General features: G+C 42.0%; 1 protein-coding gene across 2 annotated transcripts; it reads left to right on the forward strand.

The window, feature by feature from the left end:
- Nucleotides 1–2,214: 2,214 nt before the first annotated feature.
- mtmr14 (myotubularin related protein 14) lies at nucleotides 2,215–27,281 on the forward strand. Of its 2 annotated transcripts, XM_080782705.1 has the most exons (19): nucleotides 2,215–3,024; nucleotides 3,360–3,511; nucleotides 5,817–5,925; nucleotides 7,423–7,498; nucleotides 8,571–8,619; nucleotides 8,762–8,884; nucleotides 9,089–9,162; nucleotides 9,398–9,468; nucleotides 9,668–9,742; nucleotides 9,983–10,049; nucleotides 11,879–11,964; nucleotides 12,590–12,666; nucleotides 13,554–13,590; nucleotides 14,253–14,323; nucleotides 16,223–16,281; nucleotides 17,788–17,923; nucleotides 18,348–18,524; nucleotides 20,637–20,831; nucleotides 23,899–27,281. In XM_080782705.1, exons 1-19 carry the CDS (start codon nucleotides 2,893–2,895, stop codon nucleotides 24,077–24,079), a joined length of 1,947 nt encoding a protein of 648 aa, XP_080638831.1. In that variant the 5' UTR covers nucleotides 2,215–2,892; the 3' UTR covers nucleotides 24,080–27,281. The 2 variants fall into 2 exon arrangements, with proteins under 2 accessions (XP_080638831.1, XP_080638832.1); XM_080782706.1 differs by lacking the exon at nucleotides 20,637–20,831.
- Nucleotides 27,282–27,594: the final 313 nt, after the last annotated feature.

Genomic DNA, 27,594 nt, shown 5'->3' on the forward strand with positions numbered 1-27,594 from the left:
TCACAATTCACAAACTATAAGGCGAAGTTGATTAACTTGAAACATCTTCCCATATTATTTACACGGCCGTAACACACACACACACGCACACACACACACACACACACACACACACACACACACACACACACACACACACACACACACACACACTTAGAGAGACAGCGAGTAGTCGCTGTCCATGGTGCTGAAGGAATGCAGCCACTGTTTTACAGCAAGATACCTTTTCACAATGTGCTCTGATAATAATATCACAGTAAACAGAGATGAGCAATAAAGAAGTATTAAGTATATGTCCTAAGTTTATCATCTGTAGCTATAGCCAGAAATATCTTTATTTTTTGGAAACGACCCTTTACCCGTATAGCTGCGGAAACACTATAGCCAATCGTGCATGGAAATCAAGAACAGGTTACAGCGCTGCATGCAGGAGGTGGAGGAAGATATAACAGCCCACTACCTGACGAAAGGGGAGCTATAGCAATTTGCTTGAAGCTCATCAATGACATCTCCGGGCCAAAGACGCACGCACGCACGCACGCACGCACACACACACACACACACACACACACACACACACACACACACACACACACACACACACACACATATTATCTGCATGATTTGGGGTGTTAGCCTACAGTACAGTGACAGTATAGATACAGTACAGTAGACCCCCCTGGGGACCCCCACACGGCAATTTTTTACGGCTCTAGCAGTGATTCCGAAACATATTAATTTCATAGACCCCCGGTTTCACAGAATACATTAGTCTACGGATCCACAATTTAATAGCATTTCTCTCTGGTACCCCAATTTATATTGTAAAACCACTGTTAATTTAACTCCATTTGGTTCCATTTGTATACACTCTCTGAGTTACAGACCCATAAGGGTCCATTTGGTTCCTAACTATCTCTAATTGAGCTAGGTACCCCCTGGAACTCCCTCAAGTACCCCTAGGGGTCCCCGGACCCCACTTTGGGAACCCATGACATAAAGCATGATGACATTTTGAATATTTTGCCTTCTATAGGTTGTTAATGGTATGGTCATGCCAATTATGAAAATTGCTCAACATTATGCAAGTTATGCATCCGGCAGTTTCTACATGTTGGGGACTCATACTCAACATTTCTAACATAAAACCTTGGTGTACTCAACATGTCCGGGTTCACAATGGGGCTCTATGGGCTGGCAAGTAGACTAATATATGGAGCGTGTTTTGAGTGTACACAGTTTGATTCAACATATGAAATGTCAGAACAGGTCAGCTCCATATATGGAGATCTAAGGGTGGCAGCTCGGGCATTATGTCTTGAGTGTACAGGGTTTAATTTTCGGCCCTTTTGAGAACTCTAGTTTTCGCCGGCTGCCCGGCACGGCTGCACTAATAACTTTGGGGCGGGCCCATATAGAGTTTAAATGGACATATAGGTATCAGTCAAAGAACAGGTCATCTCCACAGTATATATATCTAAGGGTTTGATGTTTGATCTCCCTGATGATGTCACATGATGTCACGAGGCATGACTGGGTGACAAACTAACCAACTGATGGGAAATGCACGCTTTCATAGTAAATGCGACCTATGGGCGCAATTAAAAATCACACCTGTGTGAAGTGAGGGGCGCTCTTATCTGATGTATGATAATACATCATCTCATTCCGGCCAATCACAATGTGCGTCCTCACTTTTGTCTTCAATGTTTGTGTTAGGACAACCGACAATGTTTGTGTTTCAAAGTTGGACATAGAAAATATAGTCTTCAAAACTATATATGGTTAACTAACACAGTCTGAATCAACTCAGGCCAAAGAAACATTTCCTTGTCGTACATATTTGGGTTTTTTTAAGATTTATATAAGAAGTCCCCAAAGCAGCTCCATATACGGGCACAAGTTGGACCACGCCATCACAGTCATGTCACCATGACTCAGCCATAACTATATAAGGAGTCCCCAAAGCAGCTCCATATATGGGCACAAAAGCGTGACACACGGACGGACACACAGACAGGATCTGCTAGGTCTCATAGTAAGTGCTCAGTGCATTCGCAACAACAGCTACAAATACACGGTGTATGGTAGCTTTGCATCTTTTGCATCTGCCCATGTGAACGCAGCATTAGGAAGACTATCAACATTACGTCACTTAAGGAAGTGGGCGCGATGTCTGTCACGTGAAATAATCCACTTCCTGTTTACCGCTCGCGTCTACCTTGAACCAGCTACAAGTGATTGCAACATCACACAGTCCTGTTTATTTGGTTCCATATCGGAGAATACACTTTGGAGGGTGTTGTCGCTACGCACACCGACCACCATACAACGACCGTCTTGTAGTTTTGTTGTCGTTGTGTTGACGGGGTAGGCATGGAGACGTGACATTGAGGAGGAAAACGTGACCAGGCCAGGAGTCCTGGAGGTTTCCTGACTCCCGTCAGGTGACGGTGCTTATAGCTGGATTGTACTAATCGTCAGTCAACCAGAAGGAATGTCCGAGAGGACTAAACATCTCCTGTCGTGAAAAGTCGTCTATGTTCGCCGTGTAGTGGATTTATTTCACCATTTTATTTCCCAATCTCAACTAAACAAGACAGCTTTGAGGTGGAGCTAACGTTAGCTAGCCAGTTAGCCAGCTGGTAGTTGTTTCCACTCTGCTGGCTTGCCTTGCAGGCTGGCTGACGGACCGTTTGTGGAGGGTGTCAGTTCGCCGGTGCCCTGAATTCGGGAAGCCTCCCCGGCTCCGGCCCCCTTAAGCGGGCAGTCAGGAATAAACTGGCTGGGAAGGGATGGCCTGGTCGGTCCTCCCGTTCCCAAGGACAAGGCGCTGCGGTGTTTGAAGGAGGGCGAGTGCGGATTGAGCACGCCGCCGTGGGTCGAGGCGCTATGATGGCCGCCTCTTCCCCCTCCGGGAGCTTTACGGCCTCCGGGCTGTCATTCCGAAAAAGCGAGGAAATAGTGGACTTGATAGATTTGTTTTCAAAGATTCAGTACAGGGCAAAAGAAGTCACTCCTCGGGTAAGTGTGGGGGTCCTTCATTGGAGTGCTGTTTGACTGTCAGCGTTAATCATCAAGACTGGTGGTGTTTCTTTTACTGTCCACCTGAAACATCACCCTGTCACAACAAACAACCTGCAACTTGTCAATATGCAACACCAGCAACCTTTATTCTTCATCCCAGCAGGCAAATATAAAATGCCTCGAATATGGGTTTACCAGAACCATGTAGTTGCTGCACAGTTATATTTAGCCAAGCAATTCAAATCGTGTTTTCTCCTGCAGGTGGAGAAAAGTACTGTGTACTTTAACTTAAGCCAATAACTACAATAACTTTTCCTTCTGTGTTTACTCAGGTGGATGCGATAGAGAATCGCTGCTTAGAGCTCTTTGGCAGAGACTATAAGTACAGTGTCATCCACAACCCCAATGGAGAGGTGTGCGGCCACTACCCCCGGCAGATAGTCTACCTGGAGTATGAATGCACAGATTTCCAGAGAGATACTAGGTACCTCCCCCACTCCTTGACCAAGAGCAATACAAAGTCCAGGCAGCTCGGTTACCAGTTTCTCCGTTGTTTGCTTAGCGTCACTCATCTTGTAATTATTTTCTGTAGAAAGCAATGGTTGGTTAGTTAAGCTTTACATATTTGATTTTTCAAGGCAGCTGAGTGTTAAGATGACTAATCTGTCATATGATGCCACATGAATACTGAAAATGGGAAGTTGTGTCTAATAAAGTGTCCAGTGGCATACTACCACAGCTGATTTTCTTTTTTACCAGTGAGCATCTGCTGTTCTATGAAACAATTGAGGTTTATTCCTATGAGGCTAAAACTTGACTTCAGCCATGGTCTGTTATCTGAGAAAAGTGCTGTTTGGAAATTCATTCTCTGAATCAGAGGACCTTGTGTTAGGCCATAGCCAGATCTTGTAATTGAATTGGATATGTAGAGTGGTACTGGCACAGTGGCACTTCTCATTAACAAGTTCCATCTAGCTACTGGGTCAAGTATAGAGAGAGAGAGAGAGAGAGAGCATGGTGACGAGAGTTGAGATTTGTGGATAACAAATCTCAGCAAATCTAGTCCTATGCTTCTTGTAGAGCAATGAAGCAACTAACTCGGGTTGTGTACACTATCTTCCATCTCTCTTCTATCTCTGTCGAGTAAGCAACTACTTGGACTGTGTACACACTATCTTCCATTCTCTTCTAGCTTTGACTTCTCTGTTTAGCAATGGTAGCCTACTGCACTGCAGCCTTCAGACGTCGAAGTTAAAATGTACTAATTTCCAGCTTAGTTTTGACTATTTATTATTAGTTCAGATTTCACATTTGACCCTAAATGTACCTTCCTGCAATGGAAAAGGACCGTGGATGGGATTAAACTGAGCTAGGTTTGTAAATAAAAAACACTATTATTCGCTGCAACTAAAATTGCTGGTGGTCCGATCTACGCCTCCCCTCTCGTCAACACAGTTCTCAATGTTTACAACTTGACTTAAGAAGTCATGTGGACATATCCTTATGGAACCAGAGAAAGAGAAAAAAACACCAAAAGTTAAATGAGTCGAATGATGAGTGATCAGGCCGAAGTCTGTGTGTTCTCTCCAGACTGTCCTCAGGAAATCAATAGCAGTTATGTTGCACCCAGATCTGTCTGTAGCATTAGTGTGTTGTTAGCCTAGCTAGCCTGGGCAGTGCGTCTGTGTCGGAGATATCAAATACACGTTGCATGGCTTGGGTGTCAGCTGACGAAATAACATAACCTTCAACAACATCCCCAAACACATGTATGCTCTCCTAAACCCTGCAATGTGATTGAGCTAACTAACAGTTACGTTAGCTCATTCACACACCGTTGTCAAACAGGGAACCTTCCCCGGATGGTTAGCTCAGCCGTCTGGGCACCTAGGCTGCTGAGCCAGCCTGACGGCGTGCCACGGGTTCGGCGGGCTTTGCCGCCTGTCTTCCCCCCCATCTCTCTCCCTATTTCCTGTCGGTCTACTATCAATCTATCAATAAAGGAAGAAAAAGCCAAAAATAAAACCCAAAACAGGCCCCTTCCCTCTACCCCTTGAACCACTGCTGCCCAGAATTGGGGTCTATGCTGTAAAAGTGTCCTTGATGAAAACTTATACTGTAGCATCTAAACATTTTCATGGAAACACTATGTGTTGAGAAAATGTTTACAAAGATGTTTTTATAGAGCATTATTTGTAGCTCATAGTTTTATTGACACAAGGCTCCTTTTACGGCAGGCATTAATCTGTGTCCTGGATCAATGGATAGCACATAAGTCAGGTGTAAATGCTCCCCAGGCCTGGAAAATATCCAAGCCACCCCCAAAGGTGGTCATAGGTGCATTTTACCACATTCACCTATCAATTCACGAAACCTGTGTGTTTGTGTGTCCCAGGCATAACTTGGGCACCGTTTGACCGAACAACCTCAAACTTGGCGTGTGTCTCCCAGATGGCCCGGGTGTAAAACATAATTGGCTACTATAAATTATTAAAAAAATAAAATAAGCAAAAGGTCAGCAATTAATCAGTTATTCACCTATGATGTATTGCCTTAGCTAAACGTTGAGCAATTTAACTGTTGACCTAAATTGCAGATGTCAAGAACCATTGATTGATTACTTGGTAATGTTAGGTCAGTAAACAGCCGGCGTTTTGCTGTTGTTTCAAGTCTCCGCATACATGTGCCTACATTTTGGTACAGCATGTGCTGAGCAAAGAGGTAATTTAGTTAACATGTTAAAAAAAGTTACAATTGATGAGCTGATGGTGATCTTCTTTTGCGTGTAGATTTGAGAGCACAATCCAGATCACTAAGCTGCAGGACTTGGTGAATCGCAGCAAGCTGGCCCGCTGCAGAGGAAGATTTGTATGCCCTGTCATCCTCTACAATGGGAAGGTATGGCCTTTTTACTGTTAGTCATTTCATTCAACTTTTACCATGTTTGTTAAGAGAGATTCCATGAGATTCCATGAAATGAATAAGAAAATCAATATCATGTGGATCCACAGCCCCACATGGGAACAGCACGACTCCAATGTGGAGTTTGGACTGTTATGTCAGTCAGTTAAATATTTCAAAAAGTATAAAATATGAACAACAACCACAAACAAACAAAAAATAGTCTGAACATCTTAAAACAAGTTCAAAGCGGCATTTCCACACAGGAGTCCCTGTCATTTCCACATACAAGGACACCGACTAAAGTAGGCTCAGGGGATAACAATTTGGCCCCACTCTGACCCTACGGAACGCTCAAACTATATTGTTATGAATGAGAAATTAATCCATGGTTATCAAACTGCCTTAATATTACCAGAAACTGATTTGGCTGGGCTCTATACAGTAGCTTTAGAATGGATAGTTCCAGTTGGAGTTAACAGTCAGACGGAGTATGTCCTGAACAAGGGTTGAAGTTCCTTAAAGTCCAATTCCTCCGTTGGGAGGGACTAGAGCAAGAGGGTACTATTTTGTGTGGAAAAAGGGAGGCATAAATCAGCACGACCTTGCACCGCCTGCCATGGCCCTGCCGTCTTTTTTAATGGAAACTTGGTAATAGATGGCAAGTCAACTGCAGAGTCACGCTAAAAAAAATAACTTTCAGTAACCATTCAATTCTGAGGACAGGCATTTCTTTCCTGATGGAGTGGGCTCCTCTAGAACACCTCCACCCAGCCACAGGACTTGTAACTGAATGGTTTAACGAGCAGAACAATAAATAAATCATGTGCCACGTGGAGAGTGTTATAGAGTGGCGCAGTCCCACCCCCTTTCACAACGACGACAGGCCCAGGAAATAATTCCCCGCCATGCCCAGAATATTGTGTTTGTTTGTTATGTCTTGTCACGATCCGAGTAGGCTTTGTTTGAGGCTTACAGATCTTTTTTAAATGTCTATGGGGAAAAAAGCATGGGGAATTATTTCCTGGGCCTGTCGTCGTCATGAAAGGGGGTGGGACTGGGACGCTCTATACTAAGAGACATTAACAGGCGTGGGTAGCTGTATACGGAGCCATGTACACAAAATTCATTCTCTATCCATTTAGTATTATTTGTCATAAAGCAGGACGCTGAGAGGACGCTGCTGCTGTCTGTCTGTTCGCCACTTTTCCTGCACTTTCAACCTTTGTTAAACCACAAACCTCCACTCGCAACCTCTGCTCCGGAAACACTAGTAACCATGGATGTGTAAATACGTAAAAAACGCCAACCTGTGACAAAACATTTTACACTTTCATTAGTCATCTCTTCACTTCTTTTGCACACCGCAAGACGAGACACAACAGCATGATCCCAACAAGGCCAACTGGTTTATTGCTTGGTGTAGAAACATGTTGATATGAGTAATAAAAACAACAGCTGTTCAGCAGTCTCATGCCTTACTTCTCTTCACAGCACATTTGTCGGTCATCCACTCTTGCTGGCTGGGGAGAGCTGTATGGACGCACAGGCTATAACTACATCTTCTCAGGTACAACACACAGACGCACACTGAATTAACATTGATGGGGACGTCAAATCAGACGTGTGTGGGCTTGTTTCAGCTGTGTGTGTGTGCTTGCCGATGTGTGTGAATGGGTGCAGCAGTGCTTGGCTGTCAAGCGGACTTAAGAGGACTCTTAGGACAGGCATTGTCCTTGAAGGGATGGTTTATAATGAATGCAATTTTGGTTCCAACAATGGTGGTGGATAGCACCTGGCTGCCATTCTTATTCCTGGATTGTTTTTATTTTTTTCATACAATCCCTGGCTGATTCTTTATGAATGTGGGACAGTGGGACACAACGCCTATCTCATATCCATGTTTCTCTGCATATTGGATTGCTCATAAATTCCCTGTTGTTATGTTTGTTGGACACACAAGCCTAGATCTCGGACACCCAGGCGCCTAGGATTCTGATGTAACGGATCTGAGCCTTCCAATATCAAATTTAAGCCACTTCCTTTTTTATTGTGATTTGTTGGGCACTATCCAATCAGCATGCCTACGTAACGGGTGACATTCTGAAATGGAGGATCAAATGAAAGACTGCCAGACTGAAGCAAACTGGAACAAAACCAAAGTCAGCTGAACTGAGCGAATCAGTCTGGATTCCAAGCTAACAAACACAAGAGCGTGAGGCAGATCTTCTTGGCAGTTTGCTGCTGATTTAAACCTTATGGTGCAAATATGTCCAACTGTCCCATAGATAATAGGTAACAAGAACACTCGGCGGATTTACTCTTTTTGCCGACTTCTCAAGACAAGTCGGCAAACCGTGGAGAATATTCGGCAGACTCTTAAGAAGATTCGCCGCGCGACGACTCTTCTTCAGATTCTGCCGAATATTCTCCACGTTTCGGGGCACTTTCATCAGCTGCAGCTGCAAGTTTCTGAATGTTAGCTACTGCCAGCTACTGTGCTAACGATGCTAAAGCAACACAACCAAAACAAACCCAAACCAGGGTTGCCAGTTAACCCTAACCCAAAGTAAACGTGACGTTGTTGTGAAAATCAATCTGTGTATGCGTGTATACCAGGAACCTTTTCCCTCTGTTAACAGGGGGTAGTGATGATACGGAGGAGGTCCCTGAAGAAGACAGTGAAGCCAGGTAAAAGAACCATGTTGAATGTCTCATTCAGTCATTCATTCATTCATTCTTTCATTCATTCATACCTTGTTTCTTTCCTTCCTTCTTTCTTTCATTCTCTCTCTCGCTGTCCCCATCTTTCCCTCCAACTCTGTTGCTACAGGAATGGGGACACCCAGCTTTTTGACAAGGTGCGGGGTCTTGACATTAAGCTGCTGCGTTACCTATCGGTGCGCAACATCTGTGACCTGATGGTGGAAAACAAGAAGGTCAAGTTTGGCCTAAAGTAAGTAAAAATAGTGTGTGAGACTGACCTTTTCCCTATATAACTGTTCGTGTGTGCGTGCTTGCACCAATTTCTGATCAAGAATTGTCCAGCTAGTGTCATTTTCTCCTGTTTTCGTTTTCTCCCTCTCAACTACTTATATACTTATACTTTATATTGTTTATATGCTTAGTCCCTTACCCTCTGACTTATCTGTTTTTACAGTGTGACATCTTCTGAGAAGGTTGACAAGGCCCAACGCTATGCAGACTTTACCTTGCTCTCCGTGCCTTACCCAGGTAAGGTGACTCCTGTTCGCTCTTAATTTGAATCAAAAGTCAGGGTCAGTTGTATTTTATTCATGAAACAATATCGCTGACACTAGCCCACCTTTTTGTCTTGGTCATGCAGTGTTTTTATTCAGTTTTTAAGCCTACAATAACATCCACAGTGTTAATTCATCCGTTTGGCTGTTTGAAGGCAGTTTCGATGTTGATGATGACATGTTTAGTTTGTTTACGTCTGTTTTTTCAGGGTGTGAGTTCTTTAAAGACTACAAAGACAGAGACTACACAGCTGAGGGACTGGTGTTCAACTGGAATCAGGTTTGTGGACAATAATAAGCATATGAGACTGTTAACTTGTATTATTTAGGCATTTAGCAGACGCTCTTAATCCAGAGCGATTTACAGTGAGCAATAACATCAAGAATGATACGTAAGCTAAGAACATAACAGTGGAATATCTATGCGTATACACTATCTAATAAAATTGTATGTTACCGTTCTGCCATTTCTATCACAGGACTACGTTGATGCTCCTTTGACAATCCCCGCGTGCTTTACCCAGAACATGAACATTGACTGGAGTGAATACCAGGTTACCTATTCTATTAATTATTTTCCATTCTATTCTATTCTATTCATGGAAATTCCACCACACCAACTGGCAGCTAGAAACATCTGCCTCCTAAAATATAATTAGTCTGTCAGTGACATCTGTTGGTCACTCAATGGAACTGCAGGTGCCATGCTTTATATATCGTTTTGTAGTCCACAGGTTTTCAACATCACCTAGCAATTTACATACATTGTGTGTTTGTGTGTATGTTGTGCGCAGTCATGGGACCTGGTGGAGCAGACCCAGAACTACCTGAAGCTACTGCTCCACATCATTAACAGTGATGGTACGTAGACAGGAGTTTGAGTTTTATGTTTCTAGCTGCACTTTAGGCTTTAGTCGATGTGCTTCAGTTCGATTCTATTCGTTAACGTGTTAACTCACATCTGGGAATGATTTAGATGTTATTCTTTATATTGTATATCCTATTAAAAATCACACCCGTGTGAAATGAGGGCCGCTTTTATCATCATACATCATCACATTCCGGCCAATCACAATTGGCAAATGTCATTGTCAATGGCATTTGCCATTGACAATGAAAGGAGAATTTACGTCGTATGTGCCTGAACAAATCAGCTTTTTGTGGCATTAAATGCCATTGACAATGAAAGGATCATTTACGTCATATGTGGAAGAGCAAATCGACTTTTCGAACTGTTTTAGTTCACCTCGGGTATTATATAGTGTGTGTGTGTGTGTGTGTGTGTGTGTGTGTGTGTGTGTGTATATATGTATATATTTATGATTGATAAGAGCGCACCTCACTTCACATGGGTGTGATTTTTATTCTCACATTCCGTGCTCAGCCAATCAAATCATCACTATGGGGTACAATTTAGGCATATAAGGTTGGTTGTCTGTTTGTCCAGAGCCACAGATCTGACTGCTATGCCCATATATGGTCATAAAAGGGACAAGGACAGGCAGATACAGAGGCCTCCATAATACAGTATATGGCCATAAAAGGGACACGGGTATGCTAGAGATCTCCATATGTGCACAAAAGCAGACACACAGGTACAATAGATATTAGATAACATCGGTGTAGCGGCCCAAACCTGTAGTTGTTGACATTCTTTTTGTTGTTTTGTTAACAGAGTTTCAGGGGTTTAAAACTGATTTTCTCAGTTCTGTTTATGTAGAGTGCATGGTTAATAAAGGTAGCTTTTTACTTTGTAATGCAAATTCCCTGGGCATCCGTTTCCCTGGGCATGCTTTCTCTCCCAGGAGAAATTACAGATGACAGAATCACTGTGGGCCATAGGGCCCACTATCCCTTATTAATAATGTAGTATGTAATATATTAATGTTACAGAGGTCTTTGACCGGTGGCTCGAGGGTGAGAATGCAAACGTGGCATATAATCTGCAAATGAAATGAGAACATGAAGCAAAGCATGGCATGGGGGACACTTTTCTATCCAACAGTTATTTATTTACCTCTTACATAACCAAAACACCTTCCACTTCATTGTTAATATGAAAGTCCCCAGTGGAAATGAGGCAATATTTCCATTTTCCAAGGGGTTAGCACAAAAGCACTGTAAGCACATGGGCAGATGTTACCTCTTTTGAAGCTTCAACAAGTGAATATTTGTTTTGATGACTCATGCTCTAAAGCAGTGGTTCCCACATGGTGTGCCGTGAGAGTAGTCCAGGTGTGCCTTTGGATTTTGAGACATTATTTTTGCAAAATACAGTATACATCTATACAACTAAAAACCTATACAGAGGTGAATTCCATATCCTAAACATTTCAACCTGGCGCTAACACAGGTGTTTTTAGTTTTGTGAACAAACTGAACATAGCTGATTTTTCATCTGAATATAGTAGAGTCTTGCGATTTTGAGTTTCACTCAAAAAGGTTGAAAATCACTGATTCATAGAATTGATCTTAACCCGTTTTGGTGTTAGCATTATATTGTGCTTTAGCTATTGGAAAATAGCAGATCTACAAGCTCATAGCGAGCTTGTAGGTCTGCTATTTTTGAAAAATCGAACAACTGACATAGAAACATAGCATTTTCAGAAAACTGTCATTTTCAAACAGACATTTTTACTATCTCAGGTCAGAATTGATCTTAATCACATGCCTGCCTGCGCCTCTTTCAGATAAAAGTGGACTCCTGGTGCACTGCATATCAGGCTGGGACCGCACACCTCTCTTTGTGTCCTTGCTCAGGCTCTCCCTGTGGGCAGTAAGTCTTTCTCCATCCTCATTAAAAAAGTTAAAGTTTATGTCCAAAACCTTTACTTCTCAAGAAATTGATTTTTTTTTCTCTATTTGATCCAACAATGATGTTATTTTATCATGAGATCTTTTTAATAATTTTAATTGGTTAAAGAATTGCAATACAGAATCAACTTTATTGTTTATTATTTTGTGCGTGCTCCACCATTTTGTAGTTTCCGTGAGAAGATGCAGGCAGAGTAAGAACAGGAGAGCTTGTATAATGGCTATTTCTGCTACTTTAGCTTGACACTGTCATATGACAAAGTATAAAATATGGCATTCATTTATTTAATATGAAATATGGGTATACACAGTTTCTGCCCTACAGTGATGCTATATTGAAATTGGTTTCACACAAATCAACTTAACATTCCAAACACACTTGACCTTAATGAGGTTAGTGCCTTCATTAAAAAATAAAATCCTACAGTTGTAAATAGGCAAGTCGTTTTCATGTTAAAGTGCGTTTTGAGTATGACGACTCGCCATCTCCTACCACAACCCCAGTGAACGCGTTGCATCTCATGGATAATAATTGGCCCCTCGGTATCAAATGTATGTTTGACTTTTCTTTTTCTCTTCTTTCACAGGATGGTGCTGTGCACGCCAGCCTGGAACCGGCTGAGATCCTCTATCTGACCATCGCCTACGACTGGTTCCTCTTTGGGTAAAAACAATCCCCTCACAATAACCAAACATTAAATGGCATGAATACTTTAGAGTCACGCTGGTGACACGCCAGGCAGGCCTCTGATGCATAACTGAGAAGTGACTGTTAATGAAATGATAAGGAGTATAGGGATAGGGAAGTACCTCACCCCAACACCCCCCCCCCCCCCTCTCTCTATCTCTCTCTCTCCCTCTCCCCCCTCCCTCCCTTAATGATGACCAGCGTGTATCTCTACAATTTAAGCGCCTTTGTAAAAAAGAAAAACCCCTGCCAGCGAGCCCATGTAATTATACATCAGCACTGAGCAGGACTTCCCAAGCCCCTGGGACACTGGCCAGGCAGCGAAGGGGGTTGTGTGTGTCTGTGTGTGGAGGAAAAGTAGGTGGAAGCTAATAAAAGATGAGAGAAATGGGGATTTGTAAAGATGCATTAAGGATTTAGTCACTACTGTAATGTAGAATCTTTAGTCTAGACTGGCCAAAAAGTCATGGTAATCTCATTTTAAAAAGTATGACATTTTATCTTTGAGGAGCCAGTGATGATGGATCCTTTGTTTTCTTATGCTATTGAATATCGCCATGGGTCAGTGGGGACACATTATAACAACAATGCACTGTTGACGTAAATGAATGAGTGTTAGGGCAGCAATTAATCATTTTTTAAATGATAATTCTGTCATTGTTCAGTTATCAGTTAATCAGTATAATATCACTAAATGCTGTTATCTGAACCCAAACAGACACACAGAAGTAAATTAAACATAATTGGTTACATTTATATATAACTACATTTTCATTGAATTAATTTCTTTTAACACTTAAAATGAAGTGCTATTCTGAGTGATACCTGTCACCTAACCTGTTCATTTTCTGTCAATTTTCTAGTCACATGCTGCCAGATCGACTCTCCAAAGGAGAGGAGGTGAGTGCACTGCAATCATGAACAAGTAGATCTTGTTAGGGTCATTATTACAAGAACAATGGCCTCTAGGTGTAAGCCAAACATAATGAAGTTAAGTGTTTTTCGGTGGGGGATACTGTCGTGACCAAGTATAAATCGTTTTTAAGCTCTTTGTAACAAAAATTTGGCCTCCGCCAGACGTTGGATACGAGACCCTCACTGCTCGAGACATATGGTATACAATTCAAACGAAGCACTCCCCAATGGAAATGCAAGGCCAACGTAGGAAGTAGTGTGCAACATACTGAAAAGTGAGCAACATTTACATTCTCAGAGGCTATGTCCTTGAGCCATTCATCTGGGGAACATGTTTATCTGTTGGGACACAACTCAGATGGGTTTCTAAATCTCCTTAACGGTAACTGTCAAGATTAAGCATTGGATATTTTACCCATCTTTGCTGATACTCTTGAGTTCATAGACTGTAGTTACTACTACCAAGCTCTCATACTACTACCAAGCTCTCATACTACTACCAAGCTCTCATACTACTACCAAGCTTAGAGCTCTTTTTGACGAGACCTAGCTTGATTCATACGTAGGCTTTATTTTATTCACTGCTGTTCCATGTACATCGTACATAATCCTGTCTGAGATCACACTGTCTTTTTGTCCCCTGGCAGATCTTCTTTTTTTGCTTCAATTTTTTGAAGCACATTGTCTCAGAGAAGTTCTCTGCTGTAAGAAAACAGAGGTATGTCCTTCCTTTCTCACTCACTCAGTGGACACTACATACATACGCAATGCACGTTGCGTCATTTTGAAGTAAGCGTCTCACATCAGGTCTCAGTTTGTGTATGTACAAATGCATAATCAGACAAGCTGATAGGCATATATCTGAGCATATGTATTAATTAAAAAAATATATAACTAAATAAATGAATAAATAATACATGAATATATTCCATTTTCACATTTATAAGGTGTACAATACATCGATTATGTGTCACATGCTTAATAAATAGGTAGGATATTTCCAGATTGTTTTTTAAATCATTTAAATTGCAATTTAAATCATATTTACAAGGTTATAGGTTAAATGCTTAATCCATTCCATAACCAATCCCATTTAAACAGGCTTTTTACAGTCCTTCAGATCACGGCTATAGCAGATCATCTGGCTCTATTAAGATATATCCGTGCTCGTAGATGCGAGAGGAATCTTTTCATGAAAAACAAGGTCTGAGAACTTAGGTACGGTGTCGGTACTATCTTCTGGAGTTCTATTCAACCCCATTAAGGAGGGAAATCCGATGGTCGAATGCCGCCTGTGCCCAGCACAGGTGCTTTCTGTAGCCATCATCCAGTGGTTGATTAATCAAAACTATCACTTTATAAACATTCAGTTTACGACAGCCAGCTATCTTTCATAAACATGGTGTCATGGGGGATGCAGAACTCCTATATTCAGCTAAACAGCAGTGTACGGACATGTCTTCAAGCCAGGGCCTGCTGAGTTTTCTTAATGAGTTAAATGAATACAAAATGTATTCCAATCACGACTTACATTTTGTTGTAAATCATGTGCTAGTTTGACAAAGCTTATACACTCGCGGAGTAAATTCCATTGGCAAACACTGGAGTACTGCAGGTTCCACGCTGTGCCAATATATGCACGTACAGTAGAAAGTCGAATCCTGTGTCGTTCTGATGTGTGCTGTGTATGCAAATGTGTATGCGAAGACGTGGAGATGACTGGGGGAGCAAACTTTCCACTACACAGAGACGTTTCTCTTTCTTATTGGCTTTCTGTAGTTTTTGGGGTCGTATTCCGCATATTTGTGCTGTAAACTCATGGCTGAGGCTTCTGAAACAAGAATATTTAAGGCTGTGTTATTTAGCCTTATTATGTGTTGTGTTATTTAGGCTGAATTCAGCCGCAAGATTTATCAACAACCCGACAGTTCTTATGCTGTGATTGTCAGGATACGATTGTTTAATGAATCGTGAGATGATTCCTGTGCTCAGATCTGCGCTGGTTTCTACAAAAGAAAAATCTAATTCTATTCTATTTGTCTTATTCTGATCTTTCAAATGAAATTCTTTATTTCTGTCTACTTCAATTTTTTTTTTAACTATGCTTGTTCTGTATTGTCCCATTTCCTCTCTAATTCTATCTTTTGTCTTTTTGTCTAAATCTATATTTATGTCTGATTATGTCCATTTCGTGCCCGTCTGTAAATGCTGCTCTTTGGGGTTTTTTTCTTTCTGTTTTTCCTATTCTATTTTGTAGTCTTTGTTGTGAAGTCCATTAGTTATGGACTGAGTGAATTAACCGTTTCAAATGGAACACAGCCTGTTCTTTATAAACATTTTTCGTCATGGGCGCGGTGTTTTGTTATGCCTCTCAGCCACTCTTTAATGTTTGAACAGTGGCTCTGATACACACACATTCACTCTTTGTGGTGAATAATTGGCTTTCACGGTCCCAGACCAACTGTATCAAACCAAGCAACGGTGTTGTTTTCCCCCTTCTTTTTGATCTTACTCTCTCTCTCCCTGCTTTCTCTTTTTGCTCTTCCCCCTTTTATTATGTATTTCTTCATGTATTACATATTTCATCATCCTATTTTCATCATCCTCTTATTCACAGAAGAAAAAACTCTCATTTCAAAGACAGTGATTTCACCGTGGAGGATCTCTGCCAGATGAGTAAGTTTACAGAATACATGATTCATCAATGGTCATAATCGGCATAATACGCTGTATTTGAGTAATGTGGTAACAGGAGCCACATTCTTTTATTTTATTAAAAGTATCAAATCACAATAAGGTGTCTTAAAACCCTTTAAATGTACATTAGAGGTCTTCACGGGTCCGATTTGACCAACCCGAACCGAAATAGACCTGCAAAAACAGCCAATCGCTGGGTCCACTCGGGTTGTAGTCATTACCCAAGCACCGAGACATACGGGAGCTGCTTCGAAAAGACCCGGGCAGGGAGTCACTTCGGAACCGGACCCGCTCCGGGTCGGTTCGGACCCCGGGTATTTTCGGATCTCGGGCTTACCCGAAGACCTAGGCTCTAATGTAGAGCAGAGACCCGACAGAGGTCCCACGCTGACAAGAAATTGTGCAGCAGTGGTTAGATTATGCTGCAGCCTTCAGAGATTTGCTTAGGTTCATAGGTTCGGTATTTGTAGTGCGCCCCCATCCACTTATTTCACTGACCCGGAGTGCAGTCTGAAGGGAGTGAAAAGGAAGAGAAATAACATGGGTCAAGACAAAGAACACTAGACAACATGTTACATGAACACTCGCACTACACACACAACCCACAGAACACAACTTGGAAGTCTTACAGTGCGAATTTATTTTTAAAAGTCCCTAGTGTGGCAGACGTTTTAATGAGTTACTATTTCCTCGTTTTACACACTCATCCACTCATTTGCCATTTTCCAGGTGAAAAAAATAAAATCCAAAATGTACCTCTTGTACCAGATATGTCCTGGGACGATTTATGACAATCCTCAAATAACATTATTTATCGTCATCAAATGACTAGTCTTAGTTTTGCATGCTTTAGACACCTCTCCCATGAGCTTTACATTCGTTTCATGTTGGAGCAGACACCATAGGGAACATCTCATTACATGAGATCAATGTGTGAGCCTTTGTTGAATATTTATTTTTATTCAGCAACGTTATGAATTCCATGTGGGAAAGGGGCTAGAGTGACGGATATGCTGAGCATGTGTGACAGTCATTTGATGGGTTGAACCCACAACAGCAGAATTAGCATGCCACCCTAACCACTGAGGGACATAAGCATGTGCACGTTTATTAAATGTACACATTTAATAAAAGTGTAAATTCTTTGATGCCACATTGTTTGCTTTTTTTTGTATTTATTCTGTGAGTTGACGTGTTTGCTAGAGTACATTTATGTCAAAGATGTTTTGTAACTCATCAGGAGTTTACTGTACAAATAATTGCGATCAGGCGATTATGTAATAAATGTCTATGTAGTACTAGTGAACTTGTTAGGCTATGTAATATAGTAATTAGTTCTGTCCACAAATGTATCCACCAGAGGGTGCTGTGACTCAACTATATACACCTCTAGGTTGCCTTTGCATAGACTTTTTGTCGTCTTCATGCGGAATAAAAAGGGCAAACTAACTAAACTGTGTGTGTAATGCTGTGTGGTTGTTTTAGAGTCGAAGAGCCGGGGAAGTGTCACCAGTCTGAGCAGCGACTTCTCCCTCATCACTGAAGAGGTGGGGGGCGGCGCCTCCAGCCTAACCACTGACACTGTGGACCCGTTCTCATGCCAGCCCCAGGCCTCCAGCTGGTCAGCATAACACCATGCCTCAAATGACTGGTCATGTTCTAGTGATTACACTAAAGTTCATATGCTTTGTACCTCCTCACAGTCAGTTTAATACTGTTAATGGTCACCAGACAAAATCTTTTATTTTTTGAAGATTTATTTTGGGGCTTTTATGCCTTTATTGATTGGACAGTAGACTGAAAGGAAATAGATTTTGTCACTCCCTAGATTTTAGAACCAAGCGGCTCTTCTGTAGGTCAGTGGTTTCCCAAGCACTGAGGGTCTTTGAAATTAAAATGGTTGAGAATCACTGCTAGAGCTGTAAAATGTTCTCTTATGCGGGTCTCTGGCATATCTTTTCAAATGGGGGGTCCGTGGGCTAATTAGTGTCAATTTGGGCGGTGACTGTGGCCAACGGTGCGTTTGTGCTTCTCTCCCCATGCAGGAGAAAAGGCACCACCACCACCTCCCCACAGACGGTGTGGTATAAGCCCACGCCTGTCGAGGAGCGCCTCTTCCACCCCCTCGGTGAGGCCAGGTCCTCCAGTTCCTCCTCCTCCAACCAATCGGAGCAGGGTGCCACACGTACCGGCAGCAGCCCATTGGCCGTCCCTGGGAGAAGGTGATTTATGTGTTACTTTCTTGTCTGTCTTCCTCTTTTCCTATGTCCAGCTTTTGGACATTTCATTGTTTCACAAACTGTGAAACAATGAAATGCCATTGACAATGAATGGACAAGTTTGAGTGTTCGTGTAAACACAAACATTGCATAACACAAACATTGAAGACAGAAGTGAGGACGCAACTTCTGATTGGCCGGAATGAGATGGACGCCTGGACGGGTGTGATTAAAAAAAAAAAATTAAACTAATTTTTTTTGGCATTTTCAATGCTTTATTTAGATGGGAGAGTGTAGAGACATGAAAGCTAGGGCAGAGAGAGGGTATATTATTGAATAATAATTTGGTGTATTTTTACGTATACATATACGGTACTTGAAATTTGTCCTTTGCATGTAACTGATCCTAACTATTAGGAACAGTGCACAAGTGCTATTAATACAGTGCAGTTAGGGCGTCTTAAGTGTCTTGCTCAGGGACACTTTGCTATATAGACCAGGAGAGGAACCGGAACCTTCTGTTTCCCAGTCTTCCTCTCTTCACTCGGGTATTGCCGCTCTCCTCACAACTCACTTATGGTCAGTGCACTGCATGTAAGTGGCTGAGCCACCTCTCCACCAGCCACACCCTGTGTGCCTTTCTGCAAAACAAATCAATAGAAATAAGAAAAGAATAGCATCTATATAACTGTATACATGTTGAGCTGACTTTTCAGTATCTGCCATATAGTATGCATACTACCATATATGCTTAATATATGGCTTGGCTATACATTACATCTCTGCTGTCGGGCAGAAACCGGCTATGTCCAAAATATTAACATTTCGGGCAATAAAAAAAGAAAAACATGTTTTTAGAACAACGCAATACTTTAAATATATGCCTTATATAAGATACTTGACTTGAATGTGTCCTTTTGGGTTTAGTCAGAAGCGCTTTTGAAGGCCTGTGCCGGCCGAGCGGTCCAGGCACGTAGGCTGGTAATCCAGCCTGACAGCGTGTCGCGATCCCGACGACCTTTGCTGCGTGTCTCCCCCCATCTCTCCCCCCCTTTCCTGTCAAAATACTGTTAATCTGTCAATAAAGGCAAAAAGCCCCAAAAATATCTTAAAGAAAGAAAGAAATAAGCGCTTTTGAATACTTTTCATTGGTTCAATATTTGTAAAAACCTATTAAAGGATGTTCAATAATAGCACTGTTTTATTAAAGAAAATGTTATGGTTTCTCCCCGACAGCGACAATATATACTGTACTTTTTATAAATAATAATGCAGCAGTGGTAAGGTGAACATTGCAGTATAATACAGAATTATTATCTTGCCTGTCATTTCTTGATTGCTGTGTGCCGGTCTTTGTCCATGCATTCACTCACTGTCTACTCAGCATTTACCCGTTAACTTATTGTACGGTGGGAATTGATTTAAGTGCATGTCTGCTTGCACTTTATGTGACCTCCAAATGTCAAGCCGAAATTAGCCAACCTTAAACATAATATATTACACCTGACCGAAGGGCATGCTCAGGCTGTGTGTACACAGAGGGATCTCTCTCAGTGGCTTGTCAGTGTAGTTCATAGCAATATATTGTAATGAAAGTGTGGGATTGTGCCTGTGTGTGTGTGTTGTTGGATGGTGTCTACTTTTCAGTAGAGGATAGTTTTTGCTGCAAAAATACTGTCAAGTCTAGTGACTTGACAGTATTTTCTGTATAATATCCTTGCTGCCCTGCATATACCAGAGACTGGTTTGCGGTCAGGAGTGTGGTAGCGCATCCACAGGTCGATGCAGTCTGTCAACATACTGCTCCCAGAAGACTTATTATTTATGGTCACGGACCCAATGCCACAGAGCCCTCCCACTGACCTCATGACCCTGTTGCCTGGACACGGTTGAACCCTGACCCTACCCTCTTCAATTTGTTTTGGCTTTCTGCGTTTTTTGTCTCCATTTATTTATCCACTTCGACTCCTGTTCTTCACGCTCTTCTTCATTTTTCTCTCAATAATTTCTTTCTTTCGTTCTGTTTTGTCGGTCTCCATTCCCTACTTCTTGTTCATCGTTGCTTCCGTCTTTTTCTCTCTGTCGTCTCTCCATCGTCCCTCCACCACGTCTCAGGTTAGCGGCGGAGTACGCACGGTCTGGCTCCTCCCTCTCCACGGAGTACGGCAGCTGGCAGATCGTGTCGGGCTGTGGCAGCATTCACGACCATGCCCACTTCCCACCTCCTGCCTCCTCGTCCTCTTCTGTGGCAGCCGCGTACGACTCGCCCCTCCCCTTCAGCTTCCAGGACGAGGGGCCCAGCGGACGCATGTGAGTGACACTGCGGTTCTGCCCCCTCCCCCTTAACTCCCGTCAACTATTTCTGTATCTTTTCCTATACCCGTTGCCCCTTACTCTTTTTCACCTTCTTTGGTCACCTCCCCCCACTCGCAAAGGAACATGACTCAGTGGGGGGTTAAGAGCACTAAGCCACCCTATGTGTGTAATTTTATCCTGCAAGGGGGGTGTGAGCAGGGCATTTGAGCCAACAGGTAGAACCATTGTTGGAATGGACTGGTGTGTATGTGTGGGTAGACAGAGGATACTGTACCGCTCTCGAGTAGAGTCTAGAGAGTGACTCATCTATAGGAAGGCGCTCTGTGGATGATCATGAGGCACATAAAATCAGAGAAGTGCATACCTTTCTGTCTTTGGTGCCACAGATTGTGTTGCTGTTAGCGTGGTGATGTGGAAACCCTGCGTACAGTACATCTGTCTATATGCTTCAGCAACCAGATCGCTGTTTTGTCAGTTGAAATGTTTGTGTTCTCATACCAACAGTTCCTCTTGTTTGATGCCATATTTACATGCGTATCTGAAATCCCACTTATGGTCTTCTTTTGGATATACAGTTTTGTATACAGGTAATAGGCCACTTTCCAATGGCTACGTTTACATGAGCAGTTAAATCCCCTTTTCATTCCGAATAGAAGTTCAATCCTATTAAACGTTGTTATGTAAACACCTACAAAAACTTACATCCGAATGAAAACGCTCGATGCGATTTCAAAACCATTCCGATGTCACTGGCCGGATTACTCCGATGTTCAATGCGATTGAAAGAAAATTGGACTCATGTATACACTGCTTCGGATGTAAGTTCATTCTGGTCTTTCTGAGCATGCTCATTTCCATTGCGCTCCAACTCCAAGGCGCACCGAGGAGTTTGCACATAGAGTGCGTTATTTCTTGCATTTTGCAGCTCCGAAATCCCCCCCAAAAAAACGTGGAGCAGGCTGCAGCATGCAGTGATGATTGATGATCCCCCTGGTCTGTGAGTGTTCAAAGATCCAACCGTCCCGAGTTGATCATGATCACTGATCATTTTCAAATTATATAGTGCATCGGGGACTCACAGAAAGACAGTGGAGAGAGAACGCAATGCCGTCAGCCCGCGCACGCACACACACACACACACACACACACAGTCCCAAGAATACGCTATTATGTGGGGCACATTGTCAGCCTGTAGATCAGCTCTTACTTACACAATGTATGCCTATACGTGCATTGTGCAAAGACGAAGCACAAATAAATCCAATAGCCTTGTGAGGCACGCAGCGAAAAGTTGATAAATGCTTTTTGATTGATTGATTGAAATATTTATTAACAGTTTGCACAGTAAGCACAAACTCAATACAAAGACTGTTAACTGTGAGTGGACGACCCAATTAAGCATTACACTTGTTTACAACAGGGTCCACATTGCGATGTTTTACTGCTTTGTGTGTGTGTGTGTGTGTGTGTGTGTGTGTGTGTGTGTGTGTGTGTGTGCGCGCGCGCGTTCTCTCTCTCTGGTCCAGTGCTTACAGCGAGCGAGAGATGAAATGATGGGATTTCAAAGTATGGTCTTTCGTCTGTAGGCTAATGTATTGTTGAGACATAGGCTACTGAATGAACTGCCTATATTTTATGTGTCCAACAGATGGCGTAGTTTCAGGTGAAATAACATGTGTCATGGCTTATATCACACCGACGGCAACGTCCATGTAAACATTCGTTCGGAATGACCATTTCCCATGTAAACTTGCGGCAAAAAACATTACATCGGATGTATTTTATTCAGAAGTATTTATTCGGAATGATCACCCTTCATGTAAACGTAGCCAATGTCTTTGTCTCTATGCTTTAGGTTAACACATTTTCTTCCTAAATTTGCTATCTTGCCTATTTTCACTTCCGGTTTATAACCTGGGGGTAATTTTCGCCTTAAAATTAGGACCTGACTGCAAAGACCTTAGCACTGGTTAATGAATTAATTCCTGGCACTCAAAGAGATAACTTTATTAAAGGCAATAGCGCTGACAGATGTTGCCGTTAGCAGAATCTGTCTTTAGAGATTAGGATCGCCCTAATGAACATAAGATGACCATGACAAATGTAACTGACGCTTACATACACCAACGTATAGCATACTTGAGTGTTCTTTATATATTTTATATACTGTATATCTGCATATCATGGCAAACATATCAACCCAACTTGCAGTGGGTGGGCTGGGGGTGTTTCATTTCTGCTTGGGTCGACTGCCAAATTGAGCGTGTCCCGCCAAGGCAAATGGCATCTATCCATCCTTATTTGGAGTTAACAAGGAAGGGGAGCGAGGGAGAAAGAGCATGCTGACAGCTTGTGCTCTGTGATTGTTAACACACGAGTACATTCTCTGCCACCCCAGATATAGCTCCCAACAGATATCTTTCTTTACGTGCAGTCATCCATCCATTTTACATTAGTTGCTTTTCTTTGCGTTTCCTGTCTGTCATGTCTGATTTCCATTCTTCACTATACCCATCTGTTTTTTTTTTTTACCCATTCTGGGTGGGAACACCATTTGGTGTTTTAAACATCATGTTATACTTTAGCTATTGAAAAATAGCAGATCTACAAGCTCGTAGCACGGCACTCGGTGCCGTGCTATGAGCTTGTAGATCTGCTATTCTTTTTTTAATTGTGAAAATGTGACCCAAATCTTTGAATATATATTTGAATGTATATTCTTTCAGAGCGAACGTTTTTAACTCAAATCTTTGCTTCTGGGGAGGCCCCTGGAACTACATATTTTCAGGCCAAATACATATAATTTTGTGGTCCTTGACAGGAAATATTTAGCACCACTGATAAATGAGTTAAATGATCATCCCACGTTACTGTTGATTCCTCTCCAATTCATGCCTCTTCATCATTTTCCCTCTGATTCTTCTACCCACCACCACTTACCACCAGCCCCATCATTGCTATCCTTCCTCTTAACACATTAAAACGGTCTATCCTCATAGTGCTGCTTCCCATAGTGCTCCTCACCTACATTATCTCCTTTCCGTGTTTCTCCCGCCCTCAGGTGCCCGATACCGTCGGAGCGGCAGGCTCGTCTGGAGGCTGTACGGGAGGTCTTTCTGGCAGCCTACAGCACCACTGTGGGCCTCAAGTCCTCAGCACCCAGCCCCTCTGGTGCCATCTCCGGCCTGCTGGAGCAATTTGCCCGCGGGGTGGGCCTCCGTGGCACCAATGCCATTGTCTGACCACCTACGCCTGCCACATCCCCTCCTTAATGTGATGTCCGACATCCCTCCGCTCTAATCTTCCTCTACCCGTCCAACTGTGGTTTCCAGCTGTCGGTACCACCTTTGCCTTCAGTCCAACCACGAATGTCTCGCCACATTGGGACTTCAGATAAACAATAATGTGCCAAACTTCCTCAACTCTATCCAGGGACTGAAGCAAACATTTTATTTTATTGTGATTTTTTTTTTCTCCTTTATTTGTTTTTACACTTCAAAACCACACGCACCCACCTTATTTTTATCTTTTTCGTTATTTGTGCCGTTAACTTTCTCTGTACTTTATATTTTCCTTGTTTTTTTTTTGACAAATTCAGGGAATGGTTATTTTGGGGGTGGGGGGTTATAATTCAGCCACAGTATCAAAAAAGGGATAGAACAATGGTTCTAGTGGGTGTGAGGGTGGCTTTTACGTGTTGGAGGCAGAATGTAAGACATTCTTCCTTTACGCCATTCTTCCTCGTCTTTTCGTAAATGTTTTTCTCTGGGAGTCGCTGTAATGACCATGCTGTGCAGAAGTATAGACTTCTTGACTCTCATTTATTTATGCTGCTATTCTTGGCCGAACCGAGTACAGGATTGATCAATAATAGTCTGACGTCAAATGATATAAATACAGCACTTAATGCATTCTGACAGAAATCCACTTTTTCGTCTGTATTAATGACTTGCTTAATTTGGCACGGAAGATATATATATCTTTTTTTTTTTGCATCGCTCATTTGTTGAATTTTGTGTGATCTACAGTCTGGCAGGGCTCTTGATTTAATTGGATGTGAACAGGAACAGTGTTTCCTGGAGGTCTGATCAAAACCTTCAGCTCTGTTTTGGTCGTGAGAGTACCAGTATGCTCTTAGTAGGCTCTTGTCCATTTCCTGAATTATCTCTCATAGCGCGGTTGCAAAGGTCTCAGTCAAGGAGCTGAGGTAATAAACTGTATGTCCACATTTCTAAAGATTTCACAGAGCCAGTCTCTTGAGTACTCAGTACTGAGCATTGTGGTAGCTATAGGGAGGTTTGGATCACTCTGACCCAATTACCTCTTCAATGTGCTTCCTTTTTGCACACAGCCAGTGACCCTGAAGCCTAATTCATACACTGTCGCACAATGGTGTAGTTCTTGAAAATAGATCGATTTTCAAGCGATGGTCTAGTTCCTGGTCTCCTGGATTCCCAGCAGTTAGGGGTGGTGATCTCCACTTACCAAGAGCAAGTGCATTCTTTCATCACTGTCAGGTGTATGCATGGTGGATTGGTTTGATAGTTTTCTCCTTTCTCTCTTTTTTTCCCCCCTTTTTTTTTTAGCTATAGCTTTATGGTGTCGCCAAACGGTTTTGATGGCTACTGTACCTCAGGATCTTTTGTTGTGCCTTTCTTATCTTCAGCAACGACTCCTGATTCTCGCTTGTCTGGTCCAGTTTCAGGTGCATTTGTTTGTTAAATGATTGACAGTTTATTGTTTTGCAGACGATTGCTTGCGGATGCTGAGATTGTAGACTGCAAGCAGCATTAACCATGTTATTAATCATTACCCATTTGGCTGGGAGAACTGCCTTTCCCCCCGTTTGTCAATCACTTGGCCGCAAGAATATCTATACTTTCTTTGACCATTACATGAGGCTATAAGGATCATTATGTACACCAATAATAAGTTTAATGGGGCGTGCGTTATACTCTGCTCACCACATCAATCATGAAAAGACATGAAGTCCTAGTTAAAAAGAAAACATGAAAGGAGCTTTTCACATCTGCCTTTGAAGACAACTCCAGCTCAATATTTGCACCATTAGCGAGGAGATGCTAACTTTGAATCCAACTTTGGCTGTCCGCTGCTGGAGGCAGAGACCGGAATCACTGCCAGGTTGTGTTTCTTTTATACTACACAAAACGGTGTTTTTGAAACCAGATTCATTGTTAACAATGAGAAAACCTTCGAAATTTCAGGACAGATAATGTAGATTTGATTCAGGTGTTTTCCTCCTGACATGCACACTGTATTTGACACAGCAAATCACGTTTGGCTGCAATGTACAGATTAATTAACTTGCATTTGTAATGTTTCCAATTAAAGCTGTTGGCAATGAGGGGGATTTTTGAAGGCTTGTCAACAAGAATGTCCTTTAACCCCATTTCATAGGCCAATGAGTGATTAAGTGATCTCTTCTCCACTCCTGTTTTCCCCCTCAACTCTAACTAGTTGAAGATTGGAGCTACCTAGTGACCATGGTATTGACAGTCTGAACATTACATTTTAAAGTTTTATTTATTACATCAAGTTCAATGGAAACGGTATCTGTGTACAGCTCCACTGTCCAGCTTTAACCCATTTTAGGCAGGAACCCCTTCTGGTGTTAGCATTACGTTATGCTTTAGCTACCGGTATTTAAAAATAGCAGATCTACAAGCTCATAGCGTGCCACCAAGTGGCGCGCTACAAGCTTGTAGGTCTGCTATTTTTTTTAATCGAAGAGCGACTGACATACATTTTTAGAATCTGATCTCAGGTCAGAATGAAAACTGTCAGGATGTAGAAGACATTTTTAGAATCTGATCTCAGGTCGGCACACCTTCATTTAACCAAAAGGCATCAACATTTCCCAATCACATTCTGTAATATCATGATAAAGGATGGGCTCACCTGATGTGCAAAACAAGAGCTTTACTGAAACCAGGATTTGTTTTATCGGGTGTAGGTATTTTGTTTGTTGTGCATACTGTAGGATTACTGTCTTTTTATTTTATATTTTTGGAGAGTGCAGTCTCACATGGGACACCTCCTGGAGGAGATGAGATGATCATTAATGTTGCAAACTGATTTTAAATCTTCCCACTGAACAGACTTTTAGCCTTCTCTGGTTGTGCATGCAATTTCCCCAAATCAAAACTTGTGGAATATAGCCTAAATGGTTTGATTTGATTTACAGATTAACTTTAATTTTAGAATAATTTCATTTTTGATTTTATTGAAATGCTGCATTGCACTCATTGTCCTATGTTATGTGTAAAGAGGGATTTTTTTTTCTTTGTACAGTTGATGCATTTTTAAGTAATTTTATCTTTGTTATAAAATTGCTCTTAATTGTTGGCAGATATTTTAGGTTAGGCCTAAAGGTGAAATGAGCAGCAGGTGGTAATAGTGAATAAAGAGAAAAATGTGAAGCTATGGACTTTCTTTTTCTTTTCAGTTAGGTTTATGGGTTCACATGAGGGTTTGACAATGTTGCCTACATTGAATTGATCCAGTTGGCCAGATTTACTTACCGGTAGCTAAAAAGAATCGAACCGTTTTAGCTGTTTGACTAGTGCTGTTTTAAACAGTTGATCACTATTTGCATGGGTGGAAAACATTCGAAAATGGCATACAAGACCACAAACAATTTGTAATATTTGCGCCCAAAATAGGGACGCCAGGGTTAAAGTTGTATGGTGGCTATACGGCCTACGGAGCACTTTATGCATTTTCAACTCTTCATAGC

Source organism: Protomyctophum bolini (assembly GCF_963924005.1).
Source record: "Protomyctophum bolini genome assembly, chromosome: 2".
In the NCBI taxonomy this organism is placed as follows: Eukaryota; Metazoa; Chordata; class Actinopteri; order Myctophiformes; family Myctophidae; genus Protomyctophum; species Protomyctophum bolini.

Excerpts from the sequence above, each read along its gene's own strand:
- mtmr14 (XM_080782705.1), top strand. The coding sequence starts at position 2,893 with ATGATGGCCGCCTCTTCCCCCTCCGGGAGCTTTACGGCCTCCGGGCTG. Across the intron at positions 5,926-7,422 it reads TCATCCTCTACAATGGGAAG|CACATTTGTCGGTCATCCAC; the intron begins GTATGGCCTTTT and ends TTCTCTTCACAG. Across the intron at positions 14,324-16,222 it reads TCTGCTGTAAGAAAACAGAG|AAGAAAAAACTCTCATTTCA; the intron begins GTATGTCCTTCC and ends TCTTATTCACAG.